At 33.5% G+C, this 20533-nt stretch overlaps 1 protein-coding gene across 9 annotated transcripts in view; it reads right to left on the minus strand.

The window, feature by feature from the left end:
- EHBP1 (EH domain binding protein 1) overlaps nt 1-20533 on the minus strand; it is a 305206-nt gene that overhangs the window by 160580 nt on the left and 124093 nt on the right. For 6 of the 9 annotated variants that reach the window (XM_014532025.1, XM_014532023.1, XM_014532022.1 and 3 more), the window contains 4 exons: nt 15715-15819; nt 14937-15059; nt 12343-12583; nt 220-409 (listed from right to left, as the gene is read on the minus strand). In XM_014532025.1, coding sequence (XP_014387511.1) covers nt 220-409; nt 12343-12583; nt 14937-15059; nt 15715-15819 — 659 coding nt within the window. The remainder of the gene's footprint in view (nt 1-219; nt 410-12342; nt 12584-14936; nt 15060-15714; nt 15820-20533) is intronic. The other 3 variants (XM_014532030.1, XM_014532029.1, XM_014532027.1) reach the window with 1 other exon arrangement.

The raw sequence follows: 20533 nt of genomic DNA on the forward strand, positions 1-20533 counted from the left end.
AATTTCATGCACCGGGCCTCTAGTTATACTATAAACATATAGTTTCCCATATAGGTTCCCAGACAATCCTGTTTCAGTATAACGAACTTAGTTGGAGTTTACTTTTAAATCATCAAAAAAAGCTAACAATGACTTTTCTTAATTTTAATTAAATTGCATGGGGAAAGCACAAATGTTAACATTTAAAAGCACAAATGTTTACTAAGAATAAACCCCTACCTTAGGAGAAGTGGAGAGATCTTTTCCTGCAGAAACAACTGTATTTTCGTTTACTCCTCCCATCTTTGGTGAGATGACTGGTGGGGCTGGGGCTTTTCTTTTCACTCTCTTTTCACTTTCCAGTTCTTGAATTGGATTTATCAAATTATTTGGAGGAGGTGTTGGTTTAGGTTCATAAAAAGGATTTGATCTAAATGAAAGAAGAATTACTGTTAAATGTCTCTTTAGAAGTATTTTATATCTAACTAAAATAATAAATATGTTCATTTATAAAACTAGAAAATATTGAAAATAGTAAGAAAAAAACCTCAAACTTCTGATACTACAGTTTAGAAACAGTCACTGTTAATCTTGTGTTTTGTTAAGCATTAATAAAATGTTTCACTTCTAAAAAGTATTTTTTAATTTTTTGTAACTCAAGGTGAACTCAGCTCTTATTACATCTAGACCAGTGGTTCTCAACCTTCTAGCCCTTTAAATACAGTTCCTCATGTTGTGACCCAACCATAAAATTATTTTCATTGCTACTTCATAACTGTAATGTTGCTACTGTTATGAATCGTAATGTAAACATCTGATATGCAGGATGGTCTTAGGCGACCCCTGTGAAAGGGTCATTCAACCGCCAAAGGGGTCGAGACCCACAGGTTGAGAACCACTGATCTAGACCCTTAGGGAAATGTTTTTAATAATAGTAAATCCTACATATAATCCACACCCAAGGAAAAATACATTAGATGTGGAAATAATGATTTTTTCTTTTTATACTCCCCACACCAAACATTTTTCCCCCTTGTATTTTATCCCTTTCTCTGTGTTAAATTCCTTTCTTACTAGGGAACATCTTTTACAAGTTTATTCAGTGAGGTTCTATTAGTAGGAAATTCTCCTAAGAGTTAAAAATGTCTGCCGAAACCGGTTTGGCTCGGTGGGTAGAGCATCGGCCTGAGGACTGAAGGGTCCCAGGTTCGATTCCGGTCAAGGGCATGTACCTGGGTTGCGGACACATCCCCAGTAGGAGATGTGCAGGAGGCAGCTGATTGATGTTTCTCTCTCATCGATATTTCTAACTCTCTATCCCTCTCCCTTCCTCTTTGTAAAAAATCAATAAAATATATTTAAAAAATGTCTTTATTTCAACCTGAAATGATAAACTCAGTGACAGATTAACTGGGTAGAGAATTCTAATTGTCATTTAAATCACCTCAGCATTTTAAAAATATTAACCCACTATCAGCTTATTATTGTTCTTTTGTAAGTCATCTTTTCCCTCTTGCTGTTAACATTTTCTCTTTATTTCTGGTTTTGAGCAATTTTACATGCTATGTCCAGGTGTGATTTTTTAAAAATTTTTCCTGTTTCAGACTCTTTATATTTCTTGAGTCTGAAGAGTCATGTGTTGCCTTATTTATGAAAAATGATAGCCATTATCTCTTTGGTAGCCTCTTAATTTTTCTGTTCTCCTCTTTAGAAAATCTTGTTAGATATATTGAACTATCTCTCTCCTTCATATTTTTACAAATTTTTGTTCTTCCTGTGCTACATTCTGGATAATCCCTTAACATCTATAATCAAGTTAACTTTTTCTCTCTTCATGTGTCTAATATAATGTAATTTCATGAATTTTTAACTTCAATAAGCTTATTTCTTCATATGACTGTGTGTATAATACCTCAGGTACCGAGATTTGAGTCATTAATAATTTAAACATTTATTTTAAGTGTCTATCTGATAAATTTATTATTTGAGGTTCTTACATATATAATCCTGATGTTTCTTTTGTCTCCTCTTTCTCTTAGTCAACTATTTCCCTGTGTGTTTTGTAATTCTAGATTTTGAGTTCAGAGCTTAATTTGAGGAAATACTTTGTAATCTGAGCTGGGAGTGGCTCTCTTCAGAGTGTTTTATGTGTCGATGTACTTGCATTGCCAAGTACTTTAGGAGGCACTTTATATGTTACTTTCTTGGCTTGGAGGTTCCCAGACAATCCTGTCAATATATCAAATCTACATTAGAGTGGGCCTGGGCTTATAACTTCTCGGGGAAGATTCCCTGCCCCCACCCCATCCCCACCTCTAGAGTCTAGGCCCAGGCAGAAAAATCTTCCTTAACTTAGTTATTCATAAACACAACTATCTGGTATATATGATGAGTTTCTCTATTACACAATAATAAACTGTTTTTCTGGTTCTTATTTTTTAGTTTGTTGAATTTTTTTTCAATAACAGTCAGTCCCCTAGAGTCTAATATCCTGCGTGCATAGAAACAACAGAATTTCCGAGTCTAAAAATCTAAGCACCAGGCCAACCAAACACAGTGATTATACCAAGGGAATTCCATCTAAGTCATATAAGGCCTGTATGGGTGATAGCCCTGTGTTTCAATTCTGCATGTTATTTGAACTACAACAGTACCACACTCACTTAGAACCAAAAGACTCAGAACCAAAACCAATTTTATCTATATCCCTGTCCAAGTATTTATATCTACAGTCACATGAGACTTTGGTTACCAACTATACTAAATGAGAGATGGGAAATATAATCTATTTGTAATGTCACTCTCACTCTGTACTCAGAGCAGCAGTTAGAATCATGTGACTCCTTCACATTGAGCTGGAGGATAGCCTCATAATCTCAACTTTGCTCAGGATAGCTGGTTTTAATTGAACGGAGTTGACATCTACATAGAAACCTATTCCCTTTTCTTCCTCTTTTTACGTCTATACATTCAAGAGAAAAAGAATAGGAAGTAGGTATATAGTTATATATTTGAAAATTAGCTTTTCAGACCAAAATATTCTTGCCTAGTGACTGAGATATGCTTGAAGTATTTATATCCCATACTTACCACCTACTGAAGAACTTAGGGAAATCAAAGCGAGGAACAATGTTAAAATAACTAGGTGTTTTTAAAAAGCTGAACTTTTCCTCTGAAAACAGGTAAAAGGTTATCACAACCAGTCTGGAATGGAGGGCTTGCCAATAACATTATTAACATTTAAAAGGTGCTTACACCATGGTAGGTACTGCTTTAAGTGTTGTACATGTATTAACCTAGTTAATCCTTACAACAATCTTATTTGTCCTACTAATTTTATCTATAGTCTAATATAGCTATTTTTCAAACTCTAAAAGTAGTTCAAAGAGAGGTAAATATAAAGAAATGGGATAAAAACAAAAATTTATTTTAAACTCCTAAGCTTAGAAAAGAGAAATACTCTCCACTCCCCCAAACTTATTACTTAACAATTGATGTTTTAGAACTGAACAAATCCACTTCAATCTAACAGTTAATTCAGTTATGTGAATTATTTGGGTGATATTTAAAAAAATTATTCCCCGTTAAATCTCTTTGTAACAAATTTCCATAGCAGTTTGTAAGATGATAGCTACTACAATAATTATCATTATTAATTGGTTATGTAAAATTGGCTAGTTTTAAGAAAAACTCAGAAGTGTTAGAGGATAGATTTTTACATTACAAAAGGATTTGTGTTTAGAAAAAAATTCCTTAAAATAGGCAATTCTAACTGAATTTACAATACTCAGTTGCACGCAACTTTTATAAAATATCTAGTATATACACAAAGGTTTCTAAATATTGTCTTTTTTATTCATGTCTCTCTGCTTGCTTCTAACCACGTAGGTCTCCCTCTAACCACTTGAATATTTATATTATTTGTAGAAAAGAAGCTCAGATAGACTGATTTCCAAAGTTGGCTCCTGAGGCTCATATTACTAGAAACATAATCAAATGGACATTTTCTCAAAACAACTAGAGCCATGCTTCTCAATCTGTTTTAACTATGCCATTTAGTGAAAAATAAAATCTGTATGACATGCTAGAGGAAACATAGGAAGCTGCTGGAAAATGGAGTTACCAGGGACTCCAGCTGCCCTGGAATATGCATGGCCACTAGGAGAACTAAGGGAGTCAGTATCTCTATACACTTATGATCCACCTGTTAATGAAGAGTGTGCTAGGCACCACCACTGGTTATGTACTAAATCAGAAAAAGGACAAGAAGCTGCTAAGGATTTTGAGTGAACCTCCTTGTAAATCAGAGATTCCTGAATAAAACTGAATTTCCTACTCTTGAAGAATGAATAGGATATGTTTACATTTATATGAAGTGTCCAGAATAGTCAAATCCATATGGAAAGAAAGTAGATTTAGTGGTTTTCAGGAGATGGAGGAAGGGAGAAATTGGGACTAATTACTATTAGGTATGGAATTCCTTTTTTGTAGTGATGAAAATATTCTGGAATTACATAGTTGTGATGGTTTCATAACACAGTGAATAAACTAAAAATCACTGAAGTATATACTTTAAAATGTGGAATTTTATGTTATGTAACATATATCTCAATAAAAGTACCATAAAAAGTGAATAAGAATAATATATATATATGATTGTGAAACTGCTCCATTCTTTATAATAACAAGTTACATAACTGCTGATTAAATTATTTAAAAATATTTAAACAATATTTTTAGTAAGAAAAAATTATTTAAGGAATTAACATAATTTTCACATTCTGTTGATCATCTAGGATTTGAATAATCTATTTCAGGGCTTCCTGCATCACTCTAAATAAAAAGAATTACTTTTATCCTTGTACTGTATACTTGCATAATAGATTAGTTATATCATTAACTCATTATGAATTAAAAATGCATCAGTTATATTAAGTGGAAAATTAGACAGGATAGTTTTAAATGACATTACTCATTGTTTAGAAAATAATTCACCCAGAAAAAAATTATAGAAAGACAAACTATAAGTTTATTAGAAATAGGATTAATAAACATCCTCAAAAAAATATGAAGCAAGGGTATAGCAAAAATTATAGTCTTTTCCTGTCACTTTGAAAATTTCTGTTTCTTTGGAAAAACAATCCAAATTTATTAAAATGAGTGTGTAGCATATCTGAATAAAATTCAATGACATTTTTTCTTGAAATACTGACACACTATATCAGAAATGATTCATGCTGGACACAAAAATCACTTCAAAATGCTTAAAAAAATTATTGCTTTATCAATTTTCATTTTTGCCACATAAACTAGAATGGCTGAACTAACCCCCAAATATGAGGAAACTAAGTAATCCACGTGGTTGCTAAGTGTAAAGGGCATGCACTAAAAGCACTGAAGGGTCTATACTTTCTCTTGGTGCTGATGGATATGCTAGGTTCTGAAGATTATTTACACATCAAAGGACTCAGCACTATTTATCTGTGATAGTTTTAGGTCAGATACAGAAAGAGTTTGGTAAGGAAAGATGAGTCAGACTTTTCACTTGATTTGAAAGGTCATACATAAGTTTATTATTGTAGTAAACAAATTTTGGGATATTTCTGCTACTGAAGTTATACCTACAAATTCTTGGGGGGGAAAAGATGAGAAATACTGAAGAAGAAAGTAATACAGAGTCTTCCTATATTCTCACTTTAGCTGATGAGATCTTTACATATGAATCTTAAGAATCTGTGTGTATATTCCTACAAAAAAAGCAGGAAGGAGTGTTTATCGGCTCTCTCTGGTAACCTCAGATGATTGAGCAATTTAGAATGTTCTTTATTCATGGGAAATTTGTAAAGACTGTGACTCTCATGTGATAAAAGAATGGTCAAAAGGAAACACCCAGTCATTCTGATTTTAGTTTTTATTAAGACATTTTAAAAGTTTAAGCAAACATTAGATGTCTCTTTAATTTGTTAATAGAAGAGAGCAGGGTGTGTGTGTTGGGTAATACCCAGGCATCTTGGAACGACTGAATGCTTGTACTTAAAGTTTGCATTGACATTCAAATATTCTAGGTGTGTGGCTATTACTCAGCAGCTACACCACCCATGAGAAATTTTATTTTGATCATACATTAGCTATTTCAAAGAAAACAAATATAATAACTTTAGCAAGAGTTGAGCCAACTTTTTCAATCACTGTACAGTTATTAATTAGTATTGAAACCTCAACCTCATTTTGAAATTAGAGTTATGACGTAATTCTACATATTTATAGGACATTAGAAGTTTTTATCAAAACCTAGCCATGCATATGGAAGCATAAAACATATGTGAGAGTCATTAGCCACCTGTTGTAAAATGGAAAAGGGTTGAGAAATGCAGTTCCAGAGCAATAGAAAACAACTACCTCATTCACCAAACAAGTCTTTTAAATATTTGAGTTTGGTTATTATAGCTACTTTAAATCATCTCTTTTCTAATTCAAACAGTATCTTTGCCCAATCACTGTTCATTTGATGTAGTTTCAGGACATTTTACTTCTACACACTATAAAACACAGAATATATTATTACTTAAACTTTAAAGTCAATTACATTTTAAAGGGATTTTAAAACACAAGAAAAGTACTTTATATATATTATTATATTTGACATTTCTGGTGTTCTTCATTCCTCTTAGATTCATCAATGTAGCTACACATATCCATAGTTTGTTTCTTCCTTACAAATAAATAGAAACATGTAATATGCTCATGGATAGGAAGAATTAACATCACTAAAAAGTCCATCCTATATAAAGCAATCTACAGGTTCAGTGCAATCCTTATCAAAATACCAACAGCATTTTTCAGAGAACTAGAATAATCCCAAAAACTTATATGGAACTACAAGACTCTGAATAGCCAACACAATCTGGAGAAAAAAAGAACAAAGCTGGAGGGATCACACTACCTGATATCAAACTACACTACAAGGTCATAGTAATCAAAACAGCGTGGTACTGGCATAAAACAGACACATAGATCAATGAGAAAGAATAGGAAGCCCAGAAATAAACCCATGCCTATATGGTCAATTAATCTATGACAAAGGAGGTAAGAATATACAATGGGGTAAAGACAGTCTGTTCAATAAATGGTGTTGGGAAAATATGACAGATACATGCAAAAAAATGAAACTAGACCACCTCTGATACAACATACAAGAATAAACTCAAAATTAATTTAAAGACTTAAATGTAAGACTTGAAACCATAAAACTCCTAGAAGAAAACATAGGCAGTAAAACCCCTGACATTTCTCTTTGTAATATTTTTTCCCGATATATGTCTTCAGGCAAGGGGAAAAAAATAAATGGGACTACATCAAACTAAAAAGTTTTTGCCATCAACAAAGCACAGCAAAGGACACCATCAACAAAGGGCAACATACTAAATGATAAAAGACATTCACCAATGATACATCCAATAAGGGATAAATATCTAAAACATAAAGAACTCATATAACTCAACACCAAAAAAATGAGCATTCTAATTTAAAAATGGGCAGAGGACCTGAAAAGACACTTCTCCAAAGAAGACATACAGATGGCCAATAGACATATGAAAAGATGCTCAACATCATTAATCATCAGAGAAATGCAAATTGAAACGACAATGAGATATCACCTTACACCCATCAGAATGGCTATCATCAATAAATCAACATACACAAAGTGTTGGTGAGGATGTGGAGAAAAGAGAACTTTGTCCACTGTTGGTTGGAATGCAGATTGGTGCAACCATTGTGGAAAACAGTATAGAGGGTACTCAAAAAATTAAAAATGGAACTGCCCTTTGACCCAGCAATTCCACTTCTGGATATATAACTGAAGAAACCAAAAACACTAATTAGAAAGAATTTATCACCCCTACCTACATTCATTGCAGTGGTATTTATCATAGCAAAGTACCCATCAATAGACGGATAAAAAAAGTGGTGTTACATATATACAATGGAATATTACTTGGCCACAAAAAAAGAAAAAAATTTTGCCCTTTACCACAGTGTGGATGGACCTAGAGGGTATTGTGCTAAGTGAAATAAGTCAGACAGAAAAAGACAAATACCATGATTTCACCTACATGTGGAATTGAGAACAAAAAAAATAAACAAAACAAAACCAAGACTCATCAATACAGATAATAAACTGAGGGTTGCCAGATGAGAAGGGAGTTGGGTGAATAAGGTAAAGAGATTAAGAAATACAAATACAAATTGGAGTTACAAAATAGTCACTGGATATCAAGTATAACGTAAGGAATATAGTCAATAGTATTGTGATAACTATGTATGGTGCCAAGTGGGTACTAGAACTATTGGGGGGATCACTTTGTTAATGATATAACTGTCTAACTATGCTGTATGCATGAAACTAATATAAAATAATATTGAATGTCAACTGTAATTAAAAATTAAAATTCAGAAAAATCATTTATTTCTTCTTTAGTACTGAGTAGTAAGTATTCCATTATATGGGTATACACAATTTGTTTACCCATTTGCCTACTGATGGACATTTGAGTTATCCCCATATTTTGCTAATGTGATAAATAAAGGTGTTAAAATGTTCAGGTACAAATCTTTTTGTGGACATATACTTTCATTCCTTTTGAGTGACTAGTACCTAGAAATGGAATGGCTGCATCAAATGATGGGTATAAGTTTAATTTAAGAAACTGCCAAAACTGTTTTCTAAAATAGTTATAGCACACTAAAATGTCCTTTCATAGATGACTGGATAAAGGAAAAGTGGTACACACATACAACGGAATACTACCAAGCCGTAAGAAAAGATGAAATACTGTCATTTGCAACAACATGGATAGATCTTGAGAATGTCATACTAGTGAAATAATTCAGACAGGAAAAGTTAAGAACCATATGATTTCACTCATATGTAAAATATAAAAATGAAAACAATAAATGCACAAGCAAGACAAATAAACAAAAACTCAGAGGACAGTATGGTGGTTCCCAAAAGGGAAAGGGGATGCAAGGTGATAGTAAAAGGTAAAAGGGGTCAAATATATGGTGATGGAAGGAGATCTGACTTTGGACAGTACACACACAATGCAATATACAGATGATGTATTACAGAATTGTACACTTGAATCCTATGTAATTTTATTAACCACTAGAGGCCCAGCACACGAAATCATGCAGGTAGGGTCCCTAGGCCTAGCCTCCATCTTCTGCCCGTTCACCAGTCCCCAGGCCGAACACCACCTCTGCTGCAGGGCTGTCAAGCGGGCAGCATGTTCCATCAGCAGCTGGCCTGGCACACGCGCATGGAGGTGAAGTCGCTGGCGCCTGCTTTACCTCAGGCCTGAGCCCCCGAGCAGCCGGGGATGAGCTGGTGATCCCAACGGCCTGACAGCCAGCCCGGTCCTCTCGCCATTCACCCCGATTCCCCCATTCACCATTGCTGATCCATCACAGACAGGGGACAGGGACCAAGAGGTCAGCTGTTCAGCCCACTCGCCAGTCCCCAGTCCCACCTCGCCCGCTTGTGGGGCAGGGTGGGGGGGGACTGAGAGGTGGTCAATGGCACCTCATGGTGACCGGTCGTTTGGTCATCACGGACACTGGCTTTTTATACATATAGATTGTTACCCCCAATAAATTTAATTAAAAATAAAATAAAATGGTTCTATCATTTAGAACTCAGAGTTCTTTGAGAGAGTTCCAGTGACTCCACATCCTTGACACTATTTGACAAAGTCAGTCTCTTAAATTTTAGCAATTCAAGTGGGTGTGTTGTGGTGTCTTATTTGATTTTAATTTGCATTTCCTTGATGACTAAGGTGTTGAGCATCTTTCTGTATGCACATTGGCCATTCTTATATTTTCTTTTGTGAAATTTCTGTTCAAATCTTTCCCCTATTTAAAAAAAGTTTGTCTTATTATTGGGCTAAAAAAATTCTTTACATATTCTTGATAGAAGTCTTTTGTTTTACAAAGAATTTCTGCCAAACCATGACATGCCTTTTCATTTTCCTGCTTTTTTTTTTAAAAAAAAAAAAAAGAGCGTAAGTTTTTAATTTTGATAGTGTCTAAATTAACAATTTTCCTCTGATTTTTTTGTGCTTTTTGAATCCTATTTAAAACATTTTACCTAACTCAAAGTCAATAAGATTTTTCTCCTATGCTTTCTTCTAGAAGTTCCAATGTTTTAGTTCTTAATTTTAGGTGTATAACCTATTTTTAGTTAAATTTTGCATACTGTATGCAATAAGGTTTGTAGTTATTCTGTGTGGGGGGAGAGTGGGAGCAAGATATGGAAATCTACTTGTTCTAGCAACATCTGTTGTAAAGATTATCATTTCTTAACCAGTTTCCCTTGCTAGCTTTGTCAAAAATCAATTGACAATATTTATGTATGGCCTTATTTCTAGATTTTCTTATTCTATTCCTTTCACCTATATTTCTACTTTGAATACAATATCACAATGTCTTGGTTAATAAGTCTTAAAATCGGGTAGAATAAGTCCTCCAACTTTGTTCTTTTTCTAAATTGTTCTGACTATTCTAGGTCCCTTGCATTTCCATATATATTTTAGGATTAGCTTAATTATTATTTAAAAAAAGTATGTCAAAACTTTGATTGGGATAGCACTGAATGTATAGATCAATTTGAGTCCATGTCCAATAGCATTTCTGTCCATTTGATTTCTCCTCTTTTTTTTAAAAAAATATTTTATTGATTTCAGAGAGGAAGGGAGAGATAGAAACATCAATGATGGGAGAGAATCATTGGCTGCCTCCTGCACGCCCCCCACTGGGGATGGAGCCCACAATCTGGGCATGTGCCCTTGACCAGAATAGAACCTGGGACCCTTCAGTCTGCAGTCCGATGCTCTATCCACTCAGCTAAACCAGCTAGGGCTGATTTCTCTTCTTTAATTGCTCTCAGCAATGTTTTGTTGCTTTCAACATATGGTTATTGCACATCTTTCTTCAAATTTATCCCTGAGGGCTTTATTTTATGCTTTTGTATATGGTGTTTAAAGTTTTTCTATTTCTGATATTTCATTGTTACTATAGAAAAATATAATTAAATTTATATGTTGATCTTGTATCCTGTAACATTGCCAAATTTACTTTTTAGTTCTGGTAAACTTTTTGAAGATTCCTTATGATTTTCTACATAAACAATGATGTCCTCTATAAAGAAAAGTACATCTTCAAGTAACATGTTGACGAAGCTTAAAACAGGACTCTTCAATTTCCCACTCTCAGCCTTTATGCTAAATTATGATAACTGTGAATGTTTAAGATTGTCAATTTCTATACATGTTATAAAACACAGAATATAGCTCTAGCCAGTGTGGCTCAGTTGGTTAAGCATTGTCCCATGCACCAAAAGGTTGCCGGTTTGATTCCCAGTCAGGGCACATGCCCAGGTTGCAGACTCACTCTCCAGAGTTGATGTTTCTCTCCCTTCCCCACTCCCTCCTTCCTTCTTTCTCTCTAAAATAAGCAATAAAAAAAACACAGAATAAATTATTATTTAAACTTCAAAGCCAGTTATATTTTAAGGAAATTTTTAAAAGATAAGTATTTTATATATAATACTATATTAACCATTTCTTGTGCTCTCCATCTCCTTGTGTAGATCCAAATCTCTAAGTAGTGTCATTTTCCTCCTGCCTGAAGAGCTTCTTTTTAACATGGCTGCAAGTAGAAGTTTTGCTTGTTGCTTTTTAACAAACTCAGGGCCACGGTCTGTAGTCACACAAGTAATACACTGTATAACCTCAGAACACAATGAAAATTCACTTCTCTCTTTATCCCTACCTACATTTGCGTAAAATGGTATCCCTAATCACATTGACTATTTTACTGAGCTTGTGGTCAATCAACCTCACATTTGGGTAAGAATAGTAACACAATTGACAATTCCTAATTTATAAACGTTATGATCTCATTGATTGGCATTTGAATAAGCCTTCTGATCAAATCGATATCATAAATGATTAGTTGGTTTCCATAACATAATTGAAGCATAATGCATACAGTAATTAATTAAAAATACTCAAGTGCCATTTATAACAGTTCTTATGGGAAGACACTATAGAAATTCTAACCAGAGATTCCAAGAACATATTTCCTCTTTTGTTAGTTTAGAGTATACAAGCATATGGAAGAGGGTGGGAGATTAATGGTCAAGATTATAAAATTTCAGATGGGGATGAGATAGATACTAATTTGTAAAGTGTATGTTAACATTGCACCAGATCTCATTTTACCCATCTAAAGGTATATTACAGAGGATCCCTATAGTTAATATAAAGCCTGACCTATGATGATAGCAAAATGAAATGTACTTACTCATCCAACTCCTCTTCTTCAGTTTTAGAACTATCAGCATAGAGGTACTTGCTCATGTCCACAGGTCTTATATTTTTTCTTTTTGTTGATTGGGGAGGAGAATCCTTTATAGTTTCAAAGGTTTCTGGTTCACCAAATGGGTTTAAATACTGTGGAGTTTGTATCTCTTTGAAGAGATTATAGCTGTTATTATAAAAAGATTCTTCTGGTTTTTTAGGTGATACTGTTTCAGTGGTTGGTTCTATAAAACAATAGCAACAGATGAATTAAGTCCAATTAATTCTATCTGACATTTTCTCACATTTTTTATGCTTTCAAAAATACTCAATATTGAATGGAACAGAAAGAGGCAAAGTACTAGCACATTTTAGAGGGGCTAGATTCAGAAGGTGTAATATCTAAGATCTTTGTCTACTTTTCCAGGAATGGTAAACCCCAAAATGTCATCTTTGGAATGCCTTTGAAGTCTCTAATAATATTATATAAATGACAATTTTGGAAATTTTAACTTTCTTAAAGGAATAATATTCTTATTGCTTATTTTATTTCATAAACTAGCTTGCCATCTCAAACTGATACATAATAAGTTTCTGCTTTTAAAAGACCATAAAATGGATTAAATTTTGAAATGGTCTTTGGTTAGTTACACAAGCAAAAACCACTTAGGGAACTGAAGCACAGAATATCATGAATATAAGAAAACTGAAGCTGTAAAAGCAAATACTAATACACCATCTTAACAACTGTAACACATTTTTATCTTCCCCAAATGCTTTTCTTTTTACTGCAGGAAACAAGTTTTTAATCCATAAAATTAATTCCAGAAAGAGATGTATATTTAAAGAGAAATACTGGTTGTCACATTTTTTCTTAGCTCTATAAACATGAGTAAAGATTCTGAGTCGGGCTGGCTAACCTCTCCTATATAGAAATATGGTATCACATGATATCTGCTATTCCTTTCTATTCCTCAGAAAATAGGCATACATATATTTAGAAAACTTACTTATTCTATTTTGAAATGGAAAGCTCAAATACTGATGTCTCAAAATATCTTGTTAATATTTTTAAAACTCGATATACTCAGATGTATATAATAATCAAGGAGAAGCTGTATAGTCAAAAGAAGACTTGATTAGGAATCTTAGCTCTAACTCCATCTCCATTTACCTAGAGTTCTTGTTCAAATCACTTAATTCCCCTGGGCCTCAGCTTCCTAATCTATGAAAGTACGCAGCTGAACTAGATCACCTCTAAGATTTATTGTAACTTTTAAGATTTAAAATATGTTCTTAATATAACTAGCTCACAAAATAAAATACAATTAATTTAAACTTACTAGTTTAGAATCTGATAAGAAGGGAGAAAGTAAAGGAAAAGAAAGAGAAGTGGATTATTAAATAATATTGCTCTAATGGAGTGAATCCTGAAGTTAAAACCTCATTTTCACCATGACTAGTGGCAGCAAAATTCTTTACAGCTCAGGAAGATTTCCTAAGAGCAGTCTAAAAGATGTAAACAGTGATTAGTCATTCTTACATTTACTTTGAGCAAACAGAGTTTAATTAACACAGAAGTCTCACTGCTTCAACAGCTCTTTTCTAGGCTTTAAGAGATCAAAACTACTTGATAAGAAAAATGACCCAGAAAAAATACCTGGGTTTATTACTTCCAATTATGTTGTATGTATGACAACAGTGGTTTCAGTCTTCTTTCTGCTCCTTTATTCACATGCACAACTTACTGTAACCACTGACTAATTCTCAGCCAGAGACATGGAGTGGGAGGTAGATGGATTCCTCAAACTCTCTGCGAATGAGGGTGGAGGAGTTGTCTAGAGGGAGAAGCCACCCCACCACATCAATATCAGTATGTGCCACAACTTGACCTTACTTGGTCAGGCTGCTAAACTAATGAAACTTTACCATATGCCAGCTAGGTAAAATACTTGTTCATGCTCTAGAATTTTAAAAATCAGCACAAAATAAGAAAAACAGGCAATAGCTACTCCTATTTTCTACTCCTGTTTATAAGAAATTTGTCTTTTAAGGGAACTCTTGAGTATCTGCTTTAGGAAACCTTATAATTTTTCCAGTAAGAGACAGAACAATGTTATCTCTAACAACAGAGCTTTACTATTTGATCAAATTAACAGACATTTAAAAATAAGCCCCTTCCCCCCAGCAGGTGTGGCTCAGTGGATGAGCACTGACTCATGAACCAGGAGGCCAGGGCACATGTAAGGTTGGGGGCTCAGTCCCCAGTAGGGGGTGTGTAGGAAGCAGCCGATCAATGATTCATATTCATTCTCTCTCTCTCTCTCTTCCTTTCCTCTCTCAGAAACCAATAAAAATATATTTTAAAAATTAGAAATAAATAAATAAATTCCCCAAGTACATGTCTATGTAAGACTTTCTTTTTTCTTTAAAAATTCAATTGAAGCTACCCAGAATTGCCGATCAACTGCAAGTGGTACTGAACACAATAACATTATCATTAGGGACAAAAATTACTTTATGAGTCTTCCTGCCGTTACCATTCAAGAGAATTTGACTATATAAAGACTCTAAAAGTACAGAAAAAAAACTTGTTACCTTCTGAGTCAGGATCTTCAAATGGATTTAATCCTGTTACATCAGGATCACCAAATGGATTTAAATTCACAGTGGCCAAATCCTTTTCTGCTTCATCCAAAAAGTTAAGTTTGTTGATAAGCTCTGAAAATAAACATATGTGTTAGTTCACTATGGTTACAGTAAAGCATAATTTCGATCATTCATGAAATTTTTGAATTATAAAAATTCACACTAATAATACCTGTAAATAATAAGACATAGCATTTTACCAGTGGCAGAATGCCATTCAAGTATTTTGTAGTATACCAACATTTTCATATGAAATAAAAGATATACATATTAATTTGAAAATTGTATCAGATAATGAACTAGAGAAACTTTCATCTGAATTTAATTTTATCTAATGAAAAAGTACTGACACATTTTTAGTAAAACATCCTTCACTCCTAAATATAAATAATTCAAATGGGTTTAATCTAAGAAACTATTTTTTAAAAGTAAAAGTTACAATATATACAGTAGCTGAAGAAGTATGGCCATATTACATGACCAATTATTATCTTATAAGATGTCCTAAAATCACTACCTAATGAGAATCTTGATATAAGGCTTTGCTAAAGATGGCAAGTTCTGTTATGTTGTTGCCTGTTGGTGTACTACAAATTACCAAAGAAAACATCCAAGGAAAAGCACGAAGACAAAACTGACAGCTAAGTATAGGCAGAAGTCAAGAGGTAGCAGGTCACAGTAAATAAAGGCAGTCAGAAGCAGAAAGAAAGGAAGAAAGCTCTTAGACCTTCAGAGGAACTGGCTGATTTAGCTGAAGGCATATTTGCTTGCTTTATGCAGTCATCTTGATCTTCATCTAAGCTGCTCAGAGCATTCAATTGGTTTACAATTTCTGTAAACAGAAGCCAGTCGAGACAAATGTAAGGTAAGGTCATTTAATTAAAGAGCTGTAGAAGCATGCTGTTACTCAAAAAGACAGAGAGGGGATGTTTGGTTATCAAGAGAATACATTCAGAGAATGTTATTTTGATGAACTTTAACAGAAGCATTTAACTTAAAGTTATGTTGTACCATTAAAGATAGAAAACAGTTTATTGTCAAAACTTATATTAGTAATATAAGAACTATGTTAATAAACACAAAACAAAGATAATAACCCAAGAGAATGGCAATGGCTTTCAGCAACCACATTTTGCATTTGTAAACTAGTGTTTTAAATGCATATGTTAAAAACAGAATAAAAAGTATCCTCTGCTAACACACAAAAATATGTATATATATAATATTATTTATAATATTACAAATTTAAACTAAAGGTTTTTAGATTACATCTACATGAATAATGAACATAATAAGCACTTATTCATGTTCTAGAGTTTAAAAATCAGCACAAAATAAGAGAAAGGCAATAGCTACTATTTTCTACTCTTTTTTCTAAGGAATTTGTCTTTTAAGGGAACTCTTGAGAATTTGTTTTAGGGAACCTTATAATTTATCCAATAAGAGACAGAACAAAAAAGACAGGGATAGATAGAAAAATCTTAAAATAAAAATTCCTATTTTATGTGAATAAAATTTTTACATGAATTACACAGACAATTCTCTGTATATGAGATTATAACTCATTGGGTGAAAAAGTGCCCACTAGAGTATTCTAGTTAATTCTTGCTGTTTCCAAAGTTAAAACCTGGGAATAATTTAGGTAATTAGGACAAACCAAACAGATCCAGATCATTCAAATGGGAAAGTAAGAAAATAATTAGAAATAGAAAAAAGTTGTAAATTCAGCATTAAAAATGTTATTAACATTGTAAATCTAACTGTACATTATAAATTTTATTTGACCCAAGTAACACAATACACAGTGTAATAAGGTTGCCTTCATCCCATTTGGTAGTTGTTCAACAAATATTTATTTACCACGCTGTGTCAAGTACTATGCTTGATACACAAGGATGAAAAAAAGCAGATATGGTATTGTCCTTGTGGAATTTACCTTCTGTAAAGATAGAACTTAATATTGAAACAGACAATAAATGACTACTAGATATTAGATGGTCAGAAATATGTTATTTTTTAGATCTCTGAGCTAAATACATATGAAAAGTTGACAAAGTTATTTCCCTGTTGGAATGAGAACATATATTTTGCATGAATAAAATTGCTTGAGATAGTAAAAGTAAACCATAGAAAATAAGGAGTAAACACAATACCAACTAAACTCTTCATTTGGATTTGAATAAGAGATGAATAGTCAGACTCTTCTTCCATTTTATTCTGCCAATAGTTTTAATCTCCACTCTGACTCAAACCAGCCTAGCAAATTTCTCAGTAGGTAGAATTCATTCATGTTAGATCCCCTACCTCCAACTACTAGTCACTGTCCCTACCACATTTAGGTACAATGTGGGCATTTATTTAAATACTATTAAGGTGACTCTATTGCATTATAATTTTTAGGAAAATATAATAATAGAGTCAAAGATCAATGTTAAGTGATTACCAGCACATAATTGATTTATTTTCACTCATTACTAGTTATGTATTTTTAAAAATTTGCAAATGGTTTGTCTTTAACATTGAAAATATGAAAAAATGTTAATAATAACATCTAATATTTATTGAGCAGTAGGAAGGACTTTACATATGTTATCAGAATTAATTCTCATAAATATCCTGAGGTATTCTTTGAATATCCACATTTTATCACATATGTTAGTATCATTTACATTATATCCCCAAATGTACAATTACTTAGTTAAAACATTTAAAAATAATGCCCAAAGATTTTCAGTTTATTACACATTTTTATTATTTTATATTCTTAGTTGTAATCTCAATGAAAGTAGAAATCAATAATTTATTTAAACATATTATATAATGAGCATTATAGGGAATACTGAAGAAAAATTAGACTTGGTCCTTACATTCAGATCATTAACCATACCAGACCTGAGGCCCTGAACCTAACTGTCCCCTATACCTGGGCTCCTGAGCATTAAAGAGAAAAAACCAACATGATATAGAAAAATGTTAGTTACATGCAAACAAGTGGTTAGAATAAGATGGAACTTGGAGACATTGTAGAAAATAGGTCTAGGCAAAGTACCGAAAATTAGGTACAGCAGTATAGCGGCAGATTCGGAAATTACCGAAAAATCGGTACAGCGGTCTGGTAGGGTTAATACTGTTCTATAGTTTTAGGTACAATGTGGGCATTTATTTAAATACTATTAAGATGACTCTATTACATGACTAAATTATTTACATTTTAATTTGGGGGGATGTTTAGAGTATTTCCTCATCATCATGCTTTCAGTAATATCTAAATACAATGATAACCATTTCCTCATTAACTAATCCAAAGTAATTTCTTCTTTTCATTCACTTCACTAAGTTTTCCTTCCTATCCTAGTTTTACCTATTCATAACTTACTTAAATCCTAGAACTTCTGCTTCTAGAACTTTCATTCATATTAACAGGGGAAAGGTCATTTTAATAATCTATACCAATGTTCCCTTTATTTGGTATGCAAACAAATGTTAATCCAAATTATAACAAGAAGCAAACTCCAAAGAAATACCATTTATCTATTTAATAAACATTTATTAAGTACCTATTAAATGCCTGTAATAGTACCTGCCCTCATGGCTGTATATGTTTGAGGGACAGATAGACAAGTAAAGCAATACACAGTGTATGATAAATATGATACATGTTATGATTGAGATATGCTTCATAGGCTATGTGAACTAGGAGACTTTGAGGTCAGGAATACCTCTGAACTTACTCAGATGTGAGCTAAATTAGACAAACAGACATTACTATTAAAATAAAAAAGAAAATGGAGGGCACTGCAAATAAGAACATGACATATTTGTGGAACTGCAAGTTGTTTGGGGCTTAAGATGCCAGAGATGGGGAATGGAATAAAATGAGGCTGACGAATGTTCTTATGAAAGTTCTTGTGGCCAAACTAAAGAATGTAAACTTTACTTTGACAGCTCTGGGAATCCATTGAAAGATCAAATGCACATTTTAGAAACATCAGTCCAGGCTCAACATGGTGGCATCATTGGAAAAAAAAACCAGCATAGGAAGCAAAGATAAGTAGTTCAGCATCACTACTCCATGAGGAGAGGCACACAATAAATATTGCTAACTAAAGAATAAGAAGAAACATTTGATAGTTAGTTTGACACAGGGTATGGGGAAAGGAATCAAGGATAATTTCCAGGTTTTTGTCTTGGGTGATTTTGTGAATAGTAGTTCTAGCATGGCATGGGGGCTATTGGGTTTGGCCATACCTACCTACAGGTGCCTCTCATGGAAATAATTCAATTGGCAGTTGTATATGTGGGCATAATTTTGTTATGTATTTCTCCTTTTAAAAAAGTATTTTCCTGTTTCTTACAAATTTTCCACAGTCAATATTTTTCACATTTATAATCAGGGGCGAAAGTTAAATAAATGAAAAGGAGATTTACAACAAAAATTTATTCCCAGATTTTTATTTTTTTAAGTGGGAAGCTTTCCCAGTAATATACTAGCCTGACCAAAAAAAAAAAAAAAAAAAAAAAAAAAAAAACTGGACCAATCTATATGTATAAAAAGCTAATATGCAAAGTGTCCCCTTGGGAGTTCAACTGGGAGATGGGGAGTTTGATTGCTCACTATGATGTGTGCTGACCACCAGGGGGTGGCGCAGAAGGAAGGCAGGCCCCGACTGGCAGCCGGCACCCAGGGAAGGGAGGCTCCAGCTGGCAGCTGGGGAAGGGAGGCTCCGGCCGGCAGCTGGAAGGCCCCGATCGGCCCTCATCACCGGCCAGGCTAGGGACCCTACCCGTGTACGTATTTCATGCACTGGTCCTCTAGTATACTTATATAATACTTTATTACTCGTAAAACACTATTTTGCCAAAAATTTACATGTTTGAAAAATGCTAATAATGCTATGTTAAAGCACAAATTTCTACCCTATTCTTCTCAAACTGAGCAATAAACCCATACTAAGCACATTTAGTTATCGTAACAGTGTGTCAATCTGAACTTGCTTCAACAGTGGTGAGAATGAGAAGGAAAACTAAATCAGGAGCAGGCAATCGAAGCAAAGGGTCAAGTAATTTGAGACTCTTCTTTACTGTTAGGAAGGCAAAAGAAGATAGAAATTGACCACCAGAGATTATCACACTGAATAAAAAATGGGGGAGGGGCGGTGGCACAAAGAGTGGGGGGCTTTTCCCTTTAGGAAAGTCAGTAGCTGAGTTAACAAAATAATAAGTTGCCTGAAACGATAAGATACCTGCAAATCTTGCATGTTCGTCATTCTTCTCTTCAAAGTATAACAAAATTCAGTACAAGGATATCTCATTTTAAGATGGTAACATTTCAACTTCCTGGCAGAAATTGAGATTCAAAAGATGTTACTTTTTCCACAGGCTTTAGCCCAGTGATGGCGAACCTATGACACGCGTGTCAGAGGTGACACATGAACTCATTTTTCTGATTTTTCTTTGTTAAATGGCTTTTAAATATATAAAATAAATATATAAAATAAATATCAAAAATATTTTCTTTGTTAAATGGCTTTTAAATATATAAAATA

The sequence above is a fragment of the Myotis brandtii genome, unplaced genomic scaffold (genome assembly GCF_000412655.1).
Source record: "Myotis brandtii unplaced genomic scaffold, ASM41265v1 scaffold84, whole genome shotgun sequence".
Classification (NCBI taxonomy): domain Eukaryota; kingdom Metazoa; phylum Chordata; class Mammalia; order Chiroptera; family Vespertilionidae; genus Myotis; species Myotis brandtii.